The sequence below is a fragment of the Anneissia japonica genome, unplaced genomic scaffold (genome assembly GCF_011630105.1).
Source record: "Anneissia japonica isolate Jap-2015-1 unplaced genomic scaffold, ASM1163010v1 scaffold26_len2425191_cov177, whole genome shotgun sequence".
NCBI lineage: Eukaryota > Metazoa > Echinodermata > Crinoidea > Comatulida > Comatulidae > Anneissia > Anneissia japonica.
In genome coordinates this window covers 1,386,894-1,408,507 of record NW_022685220.1, presented here as the reverse complement: position 1 = coordinate 1,408,507, position 21,614 = coordinate 1,386,894, and the positions used below count along the sequence as shown (strand labels likewise).

The 21,614-nt window shown below is 34.5% G+C and overlaps 2 protein-coding genes across 3 annotated transcripts in view; one reads left to right on the top strand and one right to left on the bottom strand.

The window, feature by feature from the left end:
- Nucleotides 1–1,587: 1,587 nt before the first annotated feature.
- LOC117108983 (28S ribosomal protein S29, mitochondrial-like) lies at nt 1,588–17,339 on the bottom strand. The gene is made up of 12 exons (XM_033251201.1): nt 17,252–17,339; nt 15,451–15,509; nt 14,657–14,737; nt 12,725–12,826; nt 11,902–12,103; nt 11,314–11,447; nt 10,921–11,001; nt 9,791–9,952; nt 8,101–8,160; nt 4,575–4,667; nt 4,200–4,314; nt 1,588–3,257 (listed from the first exon to the last, which is right to left on the bottom strand). The coding sequence occupies exons 2-12, from the start codon at nt 15,502–15,504 to the stop codon at nt 3,172–3,174; spliced, it is 1,170 nt and encodes a 389-aa protein (XP_033107092.1). The 5' UTR covers nt 15,505–15,509; nt 17,252–17,339; the 3' UTR covers nt 1,588–3,171.
- Nucleotides 17,340–17,350: 11 nt separating this feature from the next.
- LOC117108992 (glutaredoxin-like protein C5orf63 homolog) overlaps nt 17,351–21,614 on the top strand; it is a 7,425-nt gene continuing 3,161 nt past the window's right edge. For both annotated transcript variants that reach the window (XR_004445449.1, XM_033251211.1), the window contains exons 1-2: nt 17,351–17,488; nt 20,601–20,730. Coding sequence is in view for 1 of the 2 variants with exons in the window: in XM_033251211.1 (XP_033107102.1) it covers nt 17,481–17,488; nt 20,601–20,730 (138 nt within the window). In the remaining variant the exon portion in view is untranslated. The remainder of the gene's footprint in view (nt 17,489–20,600; nt 20,731–21,614) is intronic.

Here is a 21,614-nt window from a genome sequence, read left to right as displayed (position 1 = left end):
GCAACATTATGGAATTCCCCTATGGGGCCTGAGTGTGTGTTCCATATGTGCTTGATCCAGTGATCCGGGGTAATAATGTTCAGCGCATAGAGAAGTTTGATATGCGCTATATAAGTATACAATAATAATAATAATAGAGTGAACATGGAATATCTTATCAAATTAATTTAAAAAGAAGCAATTTACAATGTCAACCAAAGGACAAGTTAAAAAGGACAAAGCAATTCAAATCACTGCAGAAGAACGTTAAAAAGAATGTAAAAGTTTGAGTAAAAATGGGGTAAAAATTATCCACTATAAAACAGAAAGCACTAGGCTAGATTTAAATTTTTTTTTTTTTTAAATCAAGTATAGACTTTTAACACTTCTGAGTGGGCTGTCAAATGAATTCCACAAACTGGCGCCTCTGTTGCTAAAGCTTATTTTAGGGAACATCTAGAGAAATATGATGGAAATTGCATTCTCAGACTTAATTTAGAATACAATTTTTTTTTTCCATTATTTTTCTTACTTTTAAAAAGTTGGAAGGGGTAGGGGGGGTTTGGAGAGAGTGGGGGTCTCCCATAATCCGCCACTGACAACTGATCATAGAAGTTAGTATTATTTCTTAATAATGAACAAATCAAGCAAATTCTTATATTATTTTATGTGAATTATGGAGTATTGATTTGCGAAATGACAGAAAAACATATTGACATACAAAAATATTATTATCCATAAGCCTTGTCACTGCTTTGAGACCTCGCATCTCCTTCTATCCAACTCTACACCAAAAAGGGATACGTTAACCAGTGTCCCCCTGAAATCGCCTATCCACCTCAACCCATTATGGTTGGGGCTGAAGTGAGCACATTTATAATAAATTAGACACCGACACTAGTTGCCCGATGATGGCACCCTGAGACTAAAAAATAGCATTTTCCCAGATGGAGGGTCCAGGGTTTTGTTTCCTCAGATGGGCCTGTTGTTTTCCAACTACCAAAATATATAGACTTTTCGGATCTATTCTTACCGGGTTGTCAAAAAGACATGGCTGCGCGTTATTTTTATTTATTTCTGAAAAAAATGCCTCTAATTTAAGACTACTTTTTCAGAACCATAAACAAATGATCAAACTTTTTTAAACAAAGCCAACTCTCTAATTAGAGACCGAACCCCGAGATCGTTCCATCCAGGTCCCAAAGGTGACCTCCAATTAGAGGAAAACTGTATTAAAAATGTAAGCAATTAAATGTACATTACCTTTTAGAAAAGACACGTCAGGTCTGTGCTAATTACAGTAATGCAAGATTCTGATACAGTATTTCCATTAAACATAATTATTCTTTGGAAAAGACTGTTTTGAAAGACCAAAAAGTTACAAATATTTTAAAATTCATTTTTTACTTGCTTGGTAGTCAATTCATATCTTGCTTTTAAAATATTCTTGCCTTGTCCATGGGTGTCGTGTGTGCTGAGGACGGCTATTCTGTCATTTTGTTAAAAGACTTTGTTGCGTTAAAAGGAAAAATGATATTGATTGGTAAATTATTGGTCCGACCAAAACCGAACCAGCTGGACCGCTTCTGATGGCCTTGCAGTTAAACATTTATAATCCACCTTATTAGTACAGTTTAATTTTGTTCAGATTTTGCAGTATTTTACATATGAAGATCACCAACAATAAGGACTAATGATAACCATAATCATAATAATGATGATGATTTAACAATGAAATGATATATTATAAAGCATTTCTAATTGACATTATTAATGCACTGTCACAGCAGACTATAATTGCTTAATTTGTTTATATTAGCCAGTAAAAGTAACAACAAATTTCTGTTTATAATTTGCATCCTCGCACAAATCTTCATTATATTAAAAACCACAGCAGAAAAACCAAACATCATGGCAACAAATATTGAAAAGCCTATTTATTGGGCAATAATATAAATTAATAACAGTTTTCTCTGGCTTTAATTCAACTTAAAGTTCATAAAAGTTGACAGTGGCGTTTCAAATATCAGCCTTAAAACACTATTTCATGTTAATTAATTTGGCTACATTTTAAAACCTGTTCAGTCGAGGCTACAATTTTGTGTATGTATATAGCTAGTATAGTGGTCTCCTTCAATTCAATTCAAATTTTCATTTCAGACATTCATTGCCCACATAAAAAATTAAAGAAAACGAATAATATACAATATACAGAAATTTGTAAGAGGTGGAATTTACCAGAACTGTCAATGTAAAAAAGTTCATTCCATCTGTCCTACAGTTTTGACTCACAGAGCACATTTAGCGTATTACAAATGGTCAAAACAAGCAGGTTGTTACTGGCAAGCATTAACTATTTAAACCCAAACACGGACACACGTCATGAATACATTCATAGAATAATGACGAAAATACTGTACCTTCATGGGAAAAAGAAAATGAGAATATAATGTAGAAGGGGTCCCAAGTAGGAGCACAAATTGTGTAGCTTCATGTAGAGAAAGAAAGAGCATTACTGCACAAAGCATCTACAAAGTCACTCTGTTAAAAATTGATCAGAAACATTGACTTCAAGTAATTGTTTAGACTCCCTACAGCCTAATGCCCTTTCCCAGTTCTCTATAAACAAGTCATTTCATAAAAGCTTGAGGAAATCATAACTCAACATTTCATAACTTTATAATGCTCTCTTACAAATTGGGTGTTCATGAGGAGCTTAGGGAGTACAATTCAAAAATCTATAACCAAGTCATTTATGTGAGGCTTTGCAAGTGGAATGCTACAGTATCATTTAGGAAACCTGATGGTCCATACCAGGCCTCATTATTGAGTCTGTGAGTCAGGAAATAAATTGTCATATTTTTTGGGGCCTTCGCCTCCTGGACTACTTTTGAAACATTTTGAGCAACACTCGACCGCAGGAACTTTGCTATCATCGTCGGGGACATCGGAACCCCCGTCGGGGACCTTGGGTTCCCCATTGGGCAAATCCTGGCGCCGCCCTTGGTCACAATATTATTTAATTTTTTTATTTTCAGCACATTTAAATTGACTAATTTGCAAATAATTTTGAAATATAAGCAATGTTTAAGTAAACCAGGAGTCACTGTATTATATGAATTTGTTTGTTTTTAGCACATTTGTGAGCTACTTAAAGTGACTGATCCACAAGAAATCTTTAATAAACGGATGTTATAGTGAGAAGCAGATCCGTTGTACAGCACCGGGGTTCAATGATGATAAGAATTTCAACTCCTGCATTCCACTCTCTGTACAAACTGGAAGAAACCAAAAATATTGAAAAAGTATGTGCAATGGTTTGTATTTTTGTATTTATTTCTTGCTCATAGTACAGAAAATTATTTAACAATAAAAACTACATCAAAGGAGTTAAAAAAAAAAAACAGAAAATTACAGGAAAAATTTACATACAAAACAAAAACATTAAGAAAGGAAAGGACAACATCAAAAAGGTAATAAGCAATCAGATAATTCACAAAACAATAACAAAAGGAAAAGAAAGGCACAGTTTAAAATATTTAAAAAAAAATCACCATTATAAAAAGCAAGAAAAAAATTATAAGGTCAGAGGGAGCATTGGAAGACCCTTTAAACCTGAAGGCTCGTTTCCAAAGGGGGTTAAGAAAAAATACAAATAAATAAAAAAATAAATTTAAGTATAAATGTATAAATATAATATATAAATATAAAAAATAATTCAAAAATTTAATTTAAAATTGAATTTTAACAAAAATAAATAATATAAGTAAATAAAGTGACAAAAATATATATAAACAATAAATAATAATTAATTTCATTTCATTTCATTTCTTTAGGCACGAGGGCCAAGGATATGCCAATAAGTGAACTTAATCACTGTCCTACGTGGCATATCCATTTAACAACAGGGGAATTAATGGACCAGTACACCGGGGTAACCCCTACTCTTCTCGAATGATGTACCGGGTTCTTTAAAGTGCACACGAGCCAAATGCGTACACTGGGCCTACGGTTTAAAGTCCTTATCCGAGAAGACTTGTTCCACCACCGGAACCATTGGTATAATTTCTAGCCCTTTCCATTGTTATCGTAAAGATATATATATATATAACAAGTACTATTTTACTTGTTATATATATGTTACTATAGGGTATTAATAAACACTATGGATTTTATGGAATGTGTTTAAAGTAACTACTGTAATTTAAAGGTGTACTTACTTTTTTCATTCTGAATCCATTTTTTATCCAATAAATATTGCATCATACTTTCAAATTCTTTTTCAGAATAATTGTCTACTTTTACAGGGATGAACGGATCCATGACTTCAAAACCCTATATCCACAAAGATTACATAAATTAATTAACTTTCCATATTTGTTTATTTTTATATTCAATACGCCCATTTTCAATTACTATCCTGAACATGACTAATTAAACTCAAAATATTGAATTCCAAAATGATAGCAAGTAAAGTACATTATATCTGATTCTGACGTAACATATACTTTATCTGTTTTTAAAATAATCAATTGATATTGTCTGGATTACATATTCTGTCCCTCATGCAAGTTAAATATAAATGTAAAACTCACTTCTTGTTTTAACAAATAAAGAGGTTTATAATCGGCTTTCATCTCCTTGTAACTGTTATGCTGGTCAACCGTTGTAACAATCGCTCCATTTTTCTATTTTGAACAATAACAACATAAATAATATTATTAAAAATAATAAAAAAAGAAACAGCTTTGTTATAATAGTAAGAAAAATAATAACAATAATATTAATAATATATTATCTAAACTATATTATCATACCACGTAGATTATCTAAACTATATTTTCATACCATATAGATAGTAGACTATCTACGTAGTGTACCGCAAGCATTATATATAATAATAATGATAAAGGTTTTAAAAGAATGGATTATCAAGATATTTTTTTTTTAGAGGGGTTCGTCATTATAAATTTATATATAATTTCTTAATTGGTGATCCGCTAACGTTGTTATTGTCAGAGATCTTCTTTTTTTTTTTATTCTACCTTTCTTTCCATTTTTGTTCGCACGATATCTCAAAAACTGCCACGAGTTACGCACATTCGCTGTCAGCGAACATTTGGCTTGGTCTGGAATAGTTATGGTAAGCTTTTCAACGCGCTCAGTCAAGCGTGACGTCATCTACGTGCAATTTTGCGTTTTTACATTATCGATTATATCAGCCTAACCAATTGCCATTTCGAAATCGTATTAAGTGAGCATTAACTTCGGGTTAATGTTGAATGTACTGTACCCTAATTTGACGCGTGCGCTTTACTAAATCACTTTTTGACTAAATTAGAGCACGTTTCAGGCCATTTTGAGCATTTGAAGTTTTTTTGAAATTTTCCACTGCGCGCACGCATTTTTACGTGCGCTGCACTTACGAAAGCTAGAGATTACGTTATTTTACATGTTTTGGTTTCCTGACATTGTTTTCACAAATTTCCATTCTTTTCGGTTATCTTTTGGCCAATAGCAATACCGTACGTGCGCATCAAACATAGGTATCTTTGCGCGTATTTGTGCCGCTAACAGTGAAATTATGCTAAAATCAGACCTATTTTTATTCAGTTATAGCTCCTTAGGTTGAAAGGTGACCCCCCATTTTCATTACATATTCTGAAAGCACATAAGTTGTAAATATGATTTTATAGATCATAATGGCTGATCGGACATTGTGACGTCATCATATTGGCGTCTGAATTCAAAGAAAGTGATTTATAGCTATGACGTCATTTTTGAAAATACGCATTTGAGCGTATCTCGCTTATCCTTATCGATCGTCTTCCAACTTTGAGTATGTTATAGCTGAGACAATTCTCTTTCATATATTTGACTTCTTTTTACATTTTGATGATGTCATCATGGTCAAAAAAATTGTTTTTTCTGACCCCCACATCTTTCTTTCATCAAAAAGTTGATGAGCCCATATCATCTTAACCATTCATCATTTCTGAATCATATTAAGTGAGCATAATCTTCAGGTCAAGGTAGAATGTCATGTACCTTAATTTTCCATTCGCGCGACTTAATGTGCGCGTACGCGTGCGTCAACATTTATATATGCATAAAACCATTAATATTTTTAATCACTTATAGCTCCAAAGGATGAAAGGTGACCCCCAATTTTTATTACATATTCTGAAAGCACATGAGTTGTAGATACGATTTTATAGATCATATTGGCTGATCGGACATTGTGACGTCTACACATCTAGATGTGTATAAGAGACAGGATATAAAGCATATTTAATTTTGACGCACGCTAGCTTATCTTGATTGATTGTCTCCCACCTGTGAGTATGTTATAGCTAAATCAATTCTCTTTCGGACGTGTCCCTTTATTTTTTATTTTGATGTCGTCATCACGGTCAAAAAGAATGCTTTTTTTGGAGCATTCTCATCTTTCTTTCTTAAAAGATGTAAACACATTGTTACATCCCCAGAGTTGTTGATCATTGTTGTTAATAGCTTTAAAATGTTGATGCGTGTGAATTGAATTGTAATTTTGTTACGCCCTCTGTAGTCGATGGGGGATTGTTGTTCGTATTGTTATGGTAATTTTTGGCTGACAGGTTTTCTTGGTTTTTAAGAAAAGGGCTTGTAGCCAGGAGCCCGCTCTCTTTTTCGTTCTGGACTGGCCTGGTGCGGTGGTGCGTTGGAGCAGGGCTGAGACTTGATGCAGGCAGCCTTTGTATCCCGTGCATTGTCGAGGTATACAAACTTTTAGGTGTATGCAGATGTTAATATGGATCTCTGTTTCAATAGTCTATATTGGACTGTGAGTGAATGATTGTTGTTGACATCTAGTAACATGGAACTTTGTCTCAAGACTCTACAGTGGACTGCAAGTGATTAACGCGACATCGTTCCCAGATTCTAGCGACAGGCTTAGCGGCATCGTTACTCCTGATTCCAGCTGTAATGTAAATATATGTAAAAGTTGTGTGTGTGTTATGAATATGGTTGTTGTTATACTGTATAGCGCTCATGAGTGGTGGTTATGTTAAATAAAGGGTATAATTGTTGCATGATTACCGTATATTTGACTCTGTGTTTTTATTGCGAGCTAGTGTGAGAGGCTAATCGTAACAAATTGGGGGCTCGTCCGGGAATGAACGAAATTTAAACCTCCCAATACAATAATTTGAAAGTTTTGTGCAGTGTTTAAACTGATTCCGGTTGGTAATGAATTGGGATATTTAACAATACGTAGATTTTCTTTTCTCATAACGAGATATATTTAAAATAGAGGGCGGCAGACTGTATTTCGACACTATCAGACCGATAGTTCGTATACTGTCAAGTGCAAAATTCGTGTGGCATTACCAACCAACAGGGGGTTTTAAATTAAACTTGACAAGGTTTAAATTCATGTGCCATTACCGTCGTCAGGCACGTCATATAAGGTATTCGTACTTGTGCGAAATTTTAAAATTGTTAATATCACTTTTCAGATAATTTAAAGCACGTTTCAGGTCATTTTGAATAATTCAAAACTTTAAAAAATTTACGCGCCGTACGCTCATTTCCACGCCCACAGCACGTACTGAAGCTGGAAATTACGTTTCTGTTACATGTGTTGGGTTTGTGACACTGTATTAATACTACCGTGCGCACGGACGTTAAGACGTATGTGTACACATTTGTATTTTTAAGTCCTTCAAATGCTCAAAATTACTCTTTTCCTTTAAAATTCATTTTTAAAAAAATGCTCAAAATTACTCTTTAAATAGAGCATGTTTTAGCATATAATACTTTTCAATCAGAACCGTGCGTGCTTCGTGAGGGTCAAAGTACGGCGGATCACCTAACTCGTCCTCAGTGACGAGTTCAAATCTAGTTCAGATTAATATTAGCAACATTTGAAGCAGTAATGTTTGTCACAGTAGAAAAGTAAAAAATCAGCATCAGATCACGCATGAGCAGTCAGTGTCTCAAGGAATGGAATGTCGTACTAACAAATGTAGCAGCCAGGGGCTGTAGCCTGTTTCATCCTGAAGGAGTAACAATATCATTTGACAGCAACAGTGAACGCTTGAATATCCTAGCACAAAATCACTCAAGTAGTTAACTTACCCAATTTGCATTTAGGAATTTCCTGAAATGCATACACATGGTCAGTTCTCTCACAGGAATCTGAAAGTAAGGTAAAACACACTTAAAATAACGTTTTCACAAACAATGAATTTGGAAACCAGAGCCCAAAAAATTCAGGTTACATTGGTAGGAATTTTAGTGATGAATATGAGTAAAATTATATATTTCATACAATAATATTTATCTATTATTATTTTATACAGCTCTGCTTCATTAACAATGGCTGCTCTAGCAAAGGGTGTAAGGGGAAGAAGACAACGACAATGGAAACATAGTTAAATCCAAAAACAGATAATACTCTAATTAATATAAAAGGCTTTTCTAATGTTGTAAGTAATGATACAGTAGCACGAAACCAAAATTAAACAAAAAAACGAAAAAGATAAAACAAAAAAAGAGGTGGTGGTGTTTGCATATGTCAAAGAGGGAATTGGTTACATTAAAAGACATGATCTAAACCCAGATGAATGTATTTGGATCGAATTTACATATAAAAAAATTAAAATAGCCTTAATAATTGCGTTTATCGCCCTACAAGTGCTAAACAAAAATATATAGAAAATTTATTACCAATGCTTGAAATAGTATTGAATAAAAAAAAATGAAATTATCTTCCTGGCAGACCATTGATTATAAATATGACATAAATCTTCGTTTAAATCAAATAAATTTGATATATGACCCAGATAATACATAAACCTACCAGACCGGCAGTTCGGCGCAGCAGTTGAGGTTTGGGTTTTCAATCGCAAGGTCGAGGTTTCGAGTCTCTGCCGTGCAGATTCGCTTGTGTCATTGGGCAAGGCACTTTAGCTACATTGCTTCAGTCCACCCAGCTGTATCAATGCGTACCAGCAAACTGCTGGGGACTAACCTGCGATGGACTAGTGTTCCGTCCCGGGGAGTACAACTCTCATCCGCTTCACACTACAGAAACTGGGGATAAGCTCCAGCCCTATGAGCCCTAGTGGCTCGGAAAGGATTTAGTTTAGTCTACCAGAATCACAAATATGTCTGCAAAATGTATTAATCACATTTTCTTTTTGCACAGGAATTATAAAGACAATATTGATCATAAAAACTATTATGACTTCGCGCAAGCATTATAAACAAATTTTTCATTATAAAAACTATCGTGACAAAAACATAATTTGACTAATTGGAAATAATTTGAAGATCGATGCGACCTCGTGATTTCATGTTTAGCAAGTAATTATTTAAATTTAGATCTTCCTCTTTTTATAAAACAATTATTATGTTTTTATTCAATTATTCATCTTTTTATGTTTTCAATGTTTATAATGTTATTATTGTTAATATTATATTGCTTCTCCTATTAAACTATTGTACAGTAATTTTAATGTTGTTATTAATATAGTGCGATGTTTTTATTGTTTCTTTTTTGGTTGTTTTGTAATTTTTTCCTTAATTCTACTATTTGCTCAATTTTAATGTAATATAATTCGAAATTCAGCCTTTTGGCTGCCATGTATATATATATAGTGTTGTCATATAGTTATTATTTCTGTTTATTAATTTATGAGCAGATCCCTGTAAATTTATTTCAATATAAAATGAATTTAAAAAATGACAAATATATTTTACTGAATATGTATCCTGAGTAAATAAAAAATTAAAAAAAAAAAAGATACAGCAGTACTTTTCATACCATGTAGCCTCCTGGTTTGCGGATGTTTGTCCTTTCAGCAAAAAGCCCATTTACAGCTTTCACTGCATAAAGCATTTTAAAAGAATCTGAAAAACTATGTTCTTTTAACTCTTTTAGCAATACTCCGATAACATCCGTTGCATTCTTTGGTCTATTGAGCCCCTAAAAAATAAAAAGAGATGATTATTAAACTTAATTGGCGTACAAACAAAAGAATACTGTATGTGTTCAAGCTAAAACACTTGAGCTTTTTGCAATCAAACTGCAAAAGTTAATACCACTAGTATATTAGAATAGACCATGTTTAATCAGTGATGGGAAAATTATGTGTAGTGTTAATGACATCACGATTGAATAGATTTATGTGATATTATGTTGCTAAGACATCCATTTTACGTACCCCTTGGTACCAAGGGGTGTTTGTGAAGTGAAAAATTTGTAAACTAGATCGGGTGTCAGTTTCTCTCTCCTGTCATTAAGCGCAGAAAGCCTGACGGCGGCCAGGCCTAGCACGAACAGACAGTGCAGCAGCGTGGTCTACCGCCCTAGAGCCTAGCTGAATTTACTTTTGATAAAAACCAAATTATCTTAATCGCTGGCATTCTTCCACTTAACAAAATATTACTTTAACTCTTATTTAAAAATCTGTATGTTTTATGGATCTTTTTATCATTTTCTTTCTAGTTGTAACATTGTGTTGTTTACATGCATTTCGCAAACATATCTAGCATTCCCGATGTCAATAATGTGCTGACACCCAACATTCTCGTTCGTTATTGTAAACATGTGCGCCCAATCCAACAACGCTTATCGGTAGTTTGTTGTTCTGGTTAGGTTTATCACATTAATATAGTGATTATTATACCAGAAATGGAAGAAAGGATCAAATTAATAATAAATAAATACAACAAACTTGATTTTACTAAGACAAATATACATTATCACTTTGTAAAACGTGCACAATCTGACTTTTTTCACTGTAATATTTGGTCGATAATGACGTCATCAGGGGCAAAGCCCATTTGTAAAATCAACTATTCGTAAAATCGACGTTTTACTGTACTATTGTTTGCCTTATATGAAAACAAATTACTGATGTTGAAATTAATGATAGAAATGAATTTGTTCACCTGATCAATAACACTAATAAGAGGTTGATTTGCATCGGTGCATTCTCGCTTACTCCATGTATACTTCTCATGTGTTTTGAGCTGCAAAGAAAATAGCATAAATTCAACAATTCAGCAAAAATAATTGGCAAGTACAATAGCAACTAAAAGTAACAATGTCAGATGTGGTGCAAGTTGAGTAGCTCCTCCCACCATCCCCCCCCCCTATCTTGTGTCTCCATAGCCTTTTCCTGATTGGTCAGTTATTAAGTTTAAATGACAATTCAGACAATATAGTCAATTAGAATATGGGTTATTAACTGAGTACAAGGTAGCTATGATGCATAAGTTATCAGTGACTTTCTAGGTCAGTCAACATGTTCAGTATTCTTTAACACAGGAGCCAAAACCTACCCTTGATAAACTTAATTCATTTCTGGACTTAAATTGTTTGAGCCACTCAGCTGAAAACACTGGCTGATCGTACATGCCTTCATGGGATACACTATCAAGAAAATCAAACCTGTTGTTGACATTCCAGTCATTGGCTACAAAGATAACAAAGTCTATTAGTATGTAAAAGTAAACATAAATTACATAGCAAATATTAAATTATTTTTAACAATGACAACAACGACAATGACAAAAATAATAATAATTATTAATAATAATAAAAATGATGGTAGTCTTATATAGCACATAATACATTAAAGTTGCCTCTATACACTTTACATGGACAAGAAGAAAAATAACCATTAATTATTCTAATGTTAAAGGAAAACAACATTAAGAAAATGGTAAAAAAAAAAGCAGAATAATCATTTTCACTGCTCTGTTCTCCAGCACTTTAAAGGCAAAATGTTAAAGACTCGCAGGAATAGTACTCAAAGGAGCTCTAGTGAAAATTACATCTAAAATAAATAAATCAGATGAGAATATGATTAATATTTCCTATTTCCAGTGTAAATGAAATAAAAAAAAAATGTAAAAAAATGAATTTACCATTTGGAATATGCACAATCATCCATCCTTGAGTATAGCAATAATGCATTATGTGCATTAATGAAAGTGTTTTTCCACTGCCCCTGTTACCATACAAGACATATCGCACTGCTGATTGCTTGAAATTACTTTTCTTCAAATAATCAATCACTTCTAAAGCAGGTCTTCTGATCATAATGTTTGCATCTCTAAAGATTTGGCTCTAAAAATATTTTAAAAAATCAAGTATATATTTCTTATAGGCCAATTCCATATAAATTAAGTCACCCTCCAAATAAAGACTGCTTTTGGTCTCTAATTAGAATAAAGATAACAGACATTTGTTAATTTGAGACTACAGCAAAGTGGTCTTTAATTGGTGGATTTTTTAAGAGGGAGAAATGTATTTCTTACAAGAATACATAAAAAACTATGAAATATGTCAAAATTACAGATAATGATAATGCACAATATTATGCAATTTTCACATAACCATGAAGGATACAGCATTTCAAGCGTTAAGATCTGAAGCCTGCCATCCCAAAACTAGCATACTGTTGCTACTATATGTTAAACTGAGTATTAGCATAATAATGTGGCAGTACTGTATACTTTAATACAAAAAAGCTGTAATACTTTTACTCATAACTTTGGCAATAGTACGTCGATTTCTATATTTGGCCTGTCATTTTAAAGCTTATCATGTGAAGAATGATTACCGTTATTAAGAAGTTTTTTATTTTCTTATTCAGGTCATTAATGCTATCTTGGCAACTGCATTCAAGTTGGGTGGGGCTTAAGAAGTGTTTTGACAAGTTTATTACAGTTTGCCGCCAATACCTACCAGAGTATACCATTTTCTGGAATATCCAACTGGAAATATTTTACTGACTTCATCCTGGGGTACTTTATAGAGCAGGCCCTCATGTTGAAATACTTGCTTAGCCTGAAAAATAGGCATAATAAGTAAAAATATAATATCTGTGCGGGCAGTTGCCAGAGCGCTTGCAGCTCAGGGACTCGCATTTGAAGTCAGGGGTTCGTATCCCATGATCGTACTGTGGTCCAGAAGTTATATATGTGTTCATTGAGAAAAGAAAGACAAAGTTGCCTATTTTTGTATCTATGCCCCTCGGGGGGCACTGATGCGCTGATTAGATAGGGAAAACAAACGGGACCATTATAAGAGTCGCCATTAAGGGAGGTGATCACTAAAGAGAGGTGGTCGCACAGAGAGGTTAAACTTTATTATATAATTTACACCCTTCCCTGATTATACCAATACCAAAATCTTAGCCAGAGAGCCATCCGGCTGTCTTTTGGACGGCCTACAATTATTTAGGACAGCCACTTTTATCGTAACAGCTCGGCCTAGCCTAATTGGGCCTGGTCTACCTTTAGCAAATTCTTTATTTATATTCTTCAAATCTATCGAATGTTACATTAAACTAAAGCTAAATAAAATCTAAGTTTGATAAAAACAACATTTATTGATTGAATGTATGTTGTTTTCGTATCAATATTTGGCGGGGATTCCCAAAGATGGGCATGGCCCGCCTATCGGCTCAGTGCCACGCCCAATGGCTTCCATTTTGGATGGCCTATTTCGTTTTTCTGGCTAAACCCCTGACCAATACTGTAATAAATTACATTGTTTTCATTTGCTACCTCCATACAGGTAACCAAAGAGTTACCATGATTGTAACAGAATGTTTTTTATTTCAAATTTTATTAAATTTTTATGCACCAGGTCTGAGACAATGGTTACTCAGTTACTCTGTAAAGCATAGTAACAGGAGGTGCCTTACATTCCATATATTATATTTTTTTCATAATACTAATAATTTTATACTATAATTGGGATATTTAAAAATTATTTTTTATTAATTTGAGGGGGTAAGGACCCACTCGACCCCCCCCCCAACCCTCTGGCTGCGCCCCTGTACTTACAAATAAATAGCATTATCATAGCAGTTTAACCTGTGAGAATTTTAAGTTAGTTCAAATTATAATTACACTATTTCTTAGATGTTATGCCTCGCCTAGGCTTCCCTTGGGGAACTGACATAAAAACATGCTGTATGCCTTTCCCAGTCTTTACTTTTAATTCAATACACACTTAATCATCAGTATTTGATATTATTCATTGAACGAAAATGAATCAAAAAATGTGTTTCATACATCGCGGGCGAACTTGTTTGCAGCCGAAGCTGTTTTGAACCTTTAATTATACAGTAGCAGGTCATTTCATCATCCTAAGAAAAATAATTACTTCCAAAAGCTGGTACCATGCAGGTTTAAATATGCTGAGATTGCAACATAGAGACTCTCCACAGACTTGAGGTCAATGTGTTCAAATCTCACCACTTTCTTTTACAATTATCATAATCATAATTTTATCTTCAACATATTTATCATTACACTAACACATTCAATACCATTTTCATCATCATCATCATCACAATCTAACCTTACCACACTGATCATCTCTATATTAACTATACCACCACCATCATCATCACAATCTCGCCTTCATCATCACCTTCACTATGACCACAGCAATATCTTATTTTCATTATAATCTCACCTTCACTTCTACCACCACCATCACAATCTTACTTCACCTACCATCACCAATAACACAATAAGTTACACCACTACAATCATCATTCATCACCACCATCATTCAAATTTTCTATCAGAACCACCGCGAAATCTAATCTTGGCATTACAGAATCACCAATCATTATTATTACGTTTAAAATTTAATACTCACAGGGTTATCTTCAGGACTTCTGAATGACATACTTCGACATGATTGAAATGTCACACCTGAACACCATGACCTTGCATTTACCTGACAATTAAAAATACTCATTTTACAAAGAACACAGGTTAAGATTCAAACAGATATTAAGGGGAAAAATTTGAATTTCTATGGACTGCACAGCACACTAGTACGAGGCAATACAAGGATTAGAGAAAGCAACTATATTTTACAACTTAGGCAAGACAAGTTTTATGCCTTGTTTCGCGTACTTATTTTTTAAAAGATCATCGGAGGAGGGCAGAATAAAAATAAAATTTGGTTTTGTTATTTAGCAAATAGTTTTGCCAAAAACATCCAGACAGAGGAGAAAATAAAAATAAAATTTTATTGGGGAATGTGAAATGCTCTATTTTTTATAGAATTAGGAAGAAAGATACATATCTTATCTTTGGCATTTCAAGGCAGCAGAGTCTCGCCTTTACTTGATTTATTTTTTTACCATATTTATAGAGGGTGACCCTTCCAGCATATCCTAGAAGGTTGGCTGATATTCAGGGCTCTTTAAATAAATGACATATTATGTGATGCTTTTATCATCAGCAAAGTTTCTTTATGAGGCTAGAGAGTGGAGTTGTTTTTAGTCGTGAGAAAGAGTCCTTCTGTCATAGGAATTGAACTAGGGCCCTGGGATTAGAAGGCAAGCTAAACCATTAAGCTATTTAATACCATATTAAACATAATAATTATGTTGTCATAGTTAAAAATCATTTTGACACTGTCATAAAAAATGTGTGACTTACCATTGCACAATTAAATATTTTCCTCATTATTAATGTTGTTTCTGTACTTTTCATACAATCTATTGGAGAAAACAAAAATGAAATTATTTTTTTATTGCTCAGCTCCATCTTTTGTTGAGATCATCTTGCAATATATTTGTCATTGGATCACTTTGGTTAAAAGACTCAATCAATTTGGTATCATCAGCGAACATAAGCCCAAGTGAATATACATCATCCAACAGATCGTTGATATAAATCAAAAATAAAGTTGGCCCAATAACAAAGCCTTGCGGTACACCACTGTGAAACTCTACAATCTAGCCATTGTGACTTTGCTTCTCTCACTGCAACTTGCTGTTGCCTTTCGTTTAAATATTGACTAATCCAGTTGATTTTACCGTTTATACCATATGCATTATAAGGAGGAGGAGGAGGCTAGGGCTCCCTCTTTAAGTCCTAAATACTACTAATAACAGGCATAGACTAATTAAGTAGTAGACCTATCCTAGGCCCACGTTAAAGCTACAAATGCATATGTATTAAGGAAGTTAATCCTCCAAGAGCAATGCTGAAAAGCTACCATCTCGATGGAAAAAATTGCCATGTGGACCTTGCTATCAATGTCCTAAATACTACTAATAACAGGCCTAGACTAATTAGATTCCAGGTCAGAAGTGGTCGCGCCCTATTGTTTGTAAGCATTTCAATTGCAGCTGAAGTATGGAGCGCCAAGTACGCGCTGTGTTTTATTTGGGTTCTGTATTTTTAAAGAGATTTTTTTTTTGTGTATTAGTATGATTTATTTTGTCTTTTTTTACGATCCTTGATTATACACAATACTATTTTTTTGTATTTTCAGTATGATTATTATTTAAGTTTTACAATTGTTATTGTTTCCGAAATTTTAATTATTTTTTAGTATAATTTTACAGTATGTGGTTATTTAAAAACAATGTTCTTTCTTCTTGCAGTTCCCAGTATTGAAAAGTCAAGTGTACAAGACAGTACAATTATATTATCCATTTCTAAATGATCCTTAAATTTCATGTTTGTTTTTGTGGCTAGTAATTTCATTTATCAAAAAAAAAAAAAATCTAGGCCTATCTATGTTGTACGCCTCAGAGGTTACATTCGAGCGTCTGTCTAGACGACATATATATCGCGGATCTCCCCTTAGGGCGGTGTTATTTCAACCAATCGACTTGTAACATTTGCGTTGTTTCTGTAAAAAAAAAAGATGACACCATTTGATACGGCAATGAAATGAATAATAATAATAATAATAATAATAAAACTACTAAAAAGAATTGTTAATATCTGATAATGTTGCAATAGCCTAAGTTTCATGTTTAACAAACAGTACTGCCACCTTGTTTTATTAAATTATTATTCGCGGCCACACCTTCGGCGCTCCATACTGTACACCGCGGTCGAAATGCATGACAAAAGTACCGACTCAGGGCCGAAACGACTCTACACTGACTAATTAAGTAGTAGGCCTAGAGCCTAGGCCCACTTTGGCTAAGTAGGCCTAGGCTAGGCTTGTTAAGCGGCCTGCTCTAGCTAGGGCTAGGCTCCTACCTAGCCAGGCTAGGCTAGGCATAGGCCTAGGCCTACGCATAGGCCTAGGCCTACGCATAGGCCTAGGCCTACGTAGGCTAGACCGAAACCATGCCTCCGTAGAGCTAGGGCCCTACCTAGGCCTAGATAAGGTCTCTATAATCGTTCTAGTCTAGTAGGTCTAAGAAAACTCTGGAGAGATAGTTTGTGAATTAAATCTGAAAAGTGCATAAACAAACACAAAACCCTCTCCACTTACCTCATGCATGGGACCACTTCCCACGGCGTACCATCGAAAGACGGACGGATGTTATGGATGGCCTTTTGTTGACAGTTTGTCGCCCCCTAGCTGCTACCGAGCACGTGTGTTAATTGAAACAAACAAACACTGTAACTGTTCGGTATGTAGCGGACCTGGAAAAAGGGAGATAATGCTGCTTCCTGACAGTTGAGTTGCCTCCACGGATGAATGGAGTAGGCCTAGAACCATGTGGAGGTAGGTCGTTTCCTAGCTGTATATTAGGATTACCGGTAATTTAGCTATTCATGATACTAGCTGTGTATACGATTAATTTAGCTACTGTTGTATTCATAACTTAGTCCAGTGCAAATACGGAATGTGGGTTACCCTGATTAGGGAGGTGACTGAGCCCTTTACTACATGTACGCCTAGCCTAACTAGGCTAGGGGTATAGTAGGCCTAGCTGGCCTACTTATTATATTATACTGCTGTACTTCTAAGTTCCTAGCCTAATACTATTACACGTAGCAGGCGAAGGCCTATCTCATAGTCCTCTTCCTAGTAGTAGGGATTTGTATACTATAAATAAAATGACTACATGATTCATGAATATCCATCCACAAAAAGACCAGAGTCCGTAAAAAATGTTTTGATACATAAAGCAACTGTTGGGACCTCCATGCAGGTGTCTATAAAACGAAGACAGAAGACCCAAAAACGAAGACCCCTATTTTTTCTCTTTTATTTTAATCATAATATGGCAGGCTTTCACAAAATCAAAATTACGATTTTTTTTGGCCGTCTGTTTGTGAAATTTTCAAGGGTCTTCGTTTTATAGACACCCTATATGGGTGTCTACAAAACAAAGACCAAAGACCCGAAAAATGAAGACCTCCAATTATTTCTCAATTATGTTATTGAAAGTATTTCAAAATCATCATAAAACAGTTGCCAAGTTCATATTTCATTATTTCATCACGATTGAGAGAAAAAAAAAATGTGGGTCTTTGTTTTTCGGGTCTTCGGTCTTCGTTTTGTAGACATCCATATAGGGTGTCTATAAAACGAAGACCCTTAATTATCTCATCCATCCTATGTTGGTGTCACTACCAAATGACAGATGCTGCACATATGCGTCACTATACAGCATTCCTGAAGTTTATTTTAACATAGAACAAGTTTATGAATGAAATATTCAAGGTTTTTGTAGGCCCCCAAAATACGCGTACCGCTAGGCCAAGCCTTACTTTCGTTTAGAGGGTAGCAGCGCCACTAGCCGTGGACGTACAACATTGGTTGCCGCTTTGGAACTGGAATAAAGAGTAGATCATTAAATTGGCTTGGATTCAGGCAATAATGTGCTAAAAAGACGAATACTATAAATACATAGCATGAATATTAGGACATAACATGAAGTGATTTAAAAACATTATTTTCATCACGATGAGAGAAAAAGATGTGTCTATAAAACGAAGACCCTTAAGTATTTCTTGATATTCCTCATTTTATCCCGATGAAATAGGTACTAGGTACTGTTTTATGATGATTTTGAAATACTTTCAACAATAGAGAAATAATTGGAGGTCTTCATTTTTTGGGTCTTCGGTCTTCGTTTTGTAGACACCCATATAGGGTGTCTATAAAACAAAGACCCTTGAAAATTTCACAAACAGAGACCCAAAAAATTTCTTAATTTTGATTTTGTGACAGCCTGGCGTATTGTCATCAAAACAAAAGAGAAAAAATAGGGGTCTTCGTTTTTGGGTCTTCTGTCTTCGGTCTTCGTTTTATAGACACCTACCTCCATGCTCATTAGTTTACAGTACTGTACATTGGTCAAATTAAAGTGAGTATAACTTTTTGGTTTTTAACTTAACGTACATACATTTGGCTTAATTTAGTGTCCAAGATCAATCAAATCAGTAATGAAAATGCCCATATGTGGCAAAGACAAGCCAAACCAGTCACTCGTTCGAAAAATCAATTTTTAGTTATTAATACAGTGTTTAACAGTAAAATGAGAGCTATAAAATGGTAAAAGAATCATTTAAATCCAACACTTTGTTATGAAGTTACACGAGTTTAAACATACAGCTGTTTAAAGAACAATATTTGAGAAATCAGCCTTTAAAGTTTACGATTTCAGGCATTTCTTAGGCAGAAACTAACACCAAATCGTTAAAAATTGTTGTTTTAACATTGAAAATGAGGAAATTAAAAGCATAGCATTATGTATAGATATAGAAAGATTAGTTTAGTGCAATAAAATAGATTTCCAAAATTTTGTCATTCCAGCATGTTTTGGCCATTATCTCCAAGACAGGATTTGCGACGAGTGACTGGTTTGGCTTGTCTTTGCCACATATTGTGCAAGCTTCAAAGGGGACTTCGCCCCCTGGACCCCAGCCGGGGCCCCATAGCAGCCCCCTGGTCCCAGCCAGTGGCACGTTACTACCAATGCGAGTTATCACTGATTTTTTGGGGAAAAAGTTGGCAACTACTGTATTGATTGCTTTGGTACAATCCCAGACCTCTACCTAGGTGGCGTGAACAAGGAAGCAGCTTTCACATTTGCCCTGCCACAGACAAATGATGGGTGCTGCTAGGAGTCTGCGACCAACATAGTGGCCCCAACTTAGGGCCCCAAAAGACAGTGCAGGGGCACCACACAAAAACATAAATGAAAAAAAAAATCAATAAAAGAAATATAACAAAAACAAATGAATCATACTTTATAATTAAAGTAAAAAGATGTTTTAGCACAGCAATTATTAAAAGGAAGTTCATTCCAAAGCCTGCTGCAGAATTAAGAAAAGGCTCTTGGGTTTTAGGTAGTTGTAGAAGTTTTGTGTATCTGTAGACGTCTTAGATGATGATCATAGTGAGCGTGCCATTGATGGATGATATTTAACAATTGTTTCAGAGAAAGGTGTGATGCCGCTCAAAGAACTGACTTCATGGGATATGATGTAGACTTGTAGGTGATACAATTATAGTAGCTAAGTAAGAGTTCCTCCAATAATATGAATACAAAACCTGAGATTATTTGATCCAGAATTCAAGATTCTTAGCAGGACATGGCCCAGAACGTACAAGACATCATGCTAAAGTGGCCGACATAAATCAATCTTTGAAGATGGCTGGACAGCTCTCTGGCTAAGCCCTTGTTCTTGATGCACGTTGATGTTTGTGCAATTTAGCAACTTTTTAGTTATGGGGGAACAAGTTAAATTCGTGCCCCCTACTGTAGCCTATATCACATTTATGAAGTAGACTAGCCGGTAGTCATTTACATATTATTTATTGCATTCAGTCCCAAACAAAGCACTATAATCATTGAATTGATGTTGCCATATCTTTTTTTTAGGATTTCAACGTTCACATCCACATTTATAAAACAAGCAATATTCAAAGAGATGATAGGGCCAGGTGCCTTACTTAACATCAACTTCAGTCATAAATCTAGTTCTCTTCCTCTTCTCACGCTCTATACAAAGGTAGGAACAGCATGTATTATTACTTTCTTAAATCAAAATAAAATAAAATTACTTTATTAAACATGCATTTTTTATCAGTGGCACACGTCTACATGATGGTGCGTTTACTTACCAATACTTGGGATGTTTCAGGGGTCCCAGTTCTCCATGAAATTTGCATGTTTTGACTACTTCATTATCAATTGTCTCCCGGTAGTCAGTGCCAATGGGTACAGTATCACTATGCACACCAAATGTGTTACGAGAGCTCATTTATTTATTTATTTCATTTCAACAGACCAACAGCAAATCATCGCCACTAACAGGCTGGTAAAATATATAAAATTTAAATATATCAAATATATAGACGAAAGAGTACAAAAATCTCACCTATTCAAATGATTAATAATAATAGAACGAAATATAGACAAACTATTGTGAAATATGTCAATATTAGAGGTTAAAATAAGAGAATTATATTGAAGAGAAAGTCTAGAAATAAAACTACGTTTACAGACATCAACTCTACAAAAGTGGACATTAAAGGTAGGACAGGAACGAAGACTCTAGAATTAACATGCAAACCAAACAGATGTACAAGATCACAACTAAAGTACGAGTTAACACATAATATAGAAAAAAACCATTTCGTGAAATAAAAATCTATTCCTAGGACACATTAATTTACAAGGGCGATTAAAACATTTTTCAAAAAACCTAATAAACTTAAGGTGCATCCTATCGATGCGAATTAACTGAGATTCGGATGCAGAACTAAAAATAACACAGCAATATTCAAAATGAGAAGTAACTAAATAACGATATTAAGGCAATAATGGCACCAGGGCTATTTATTTCTCTGCAATGTCTCCAAATGAACCCAAGCATTCTGTTTCCCTTACTAA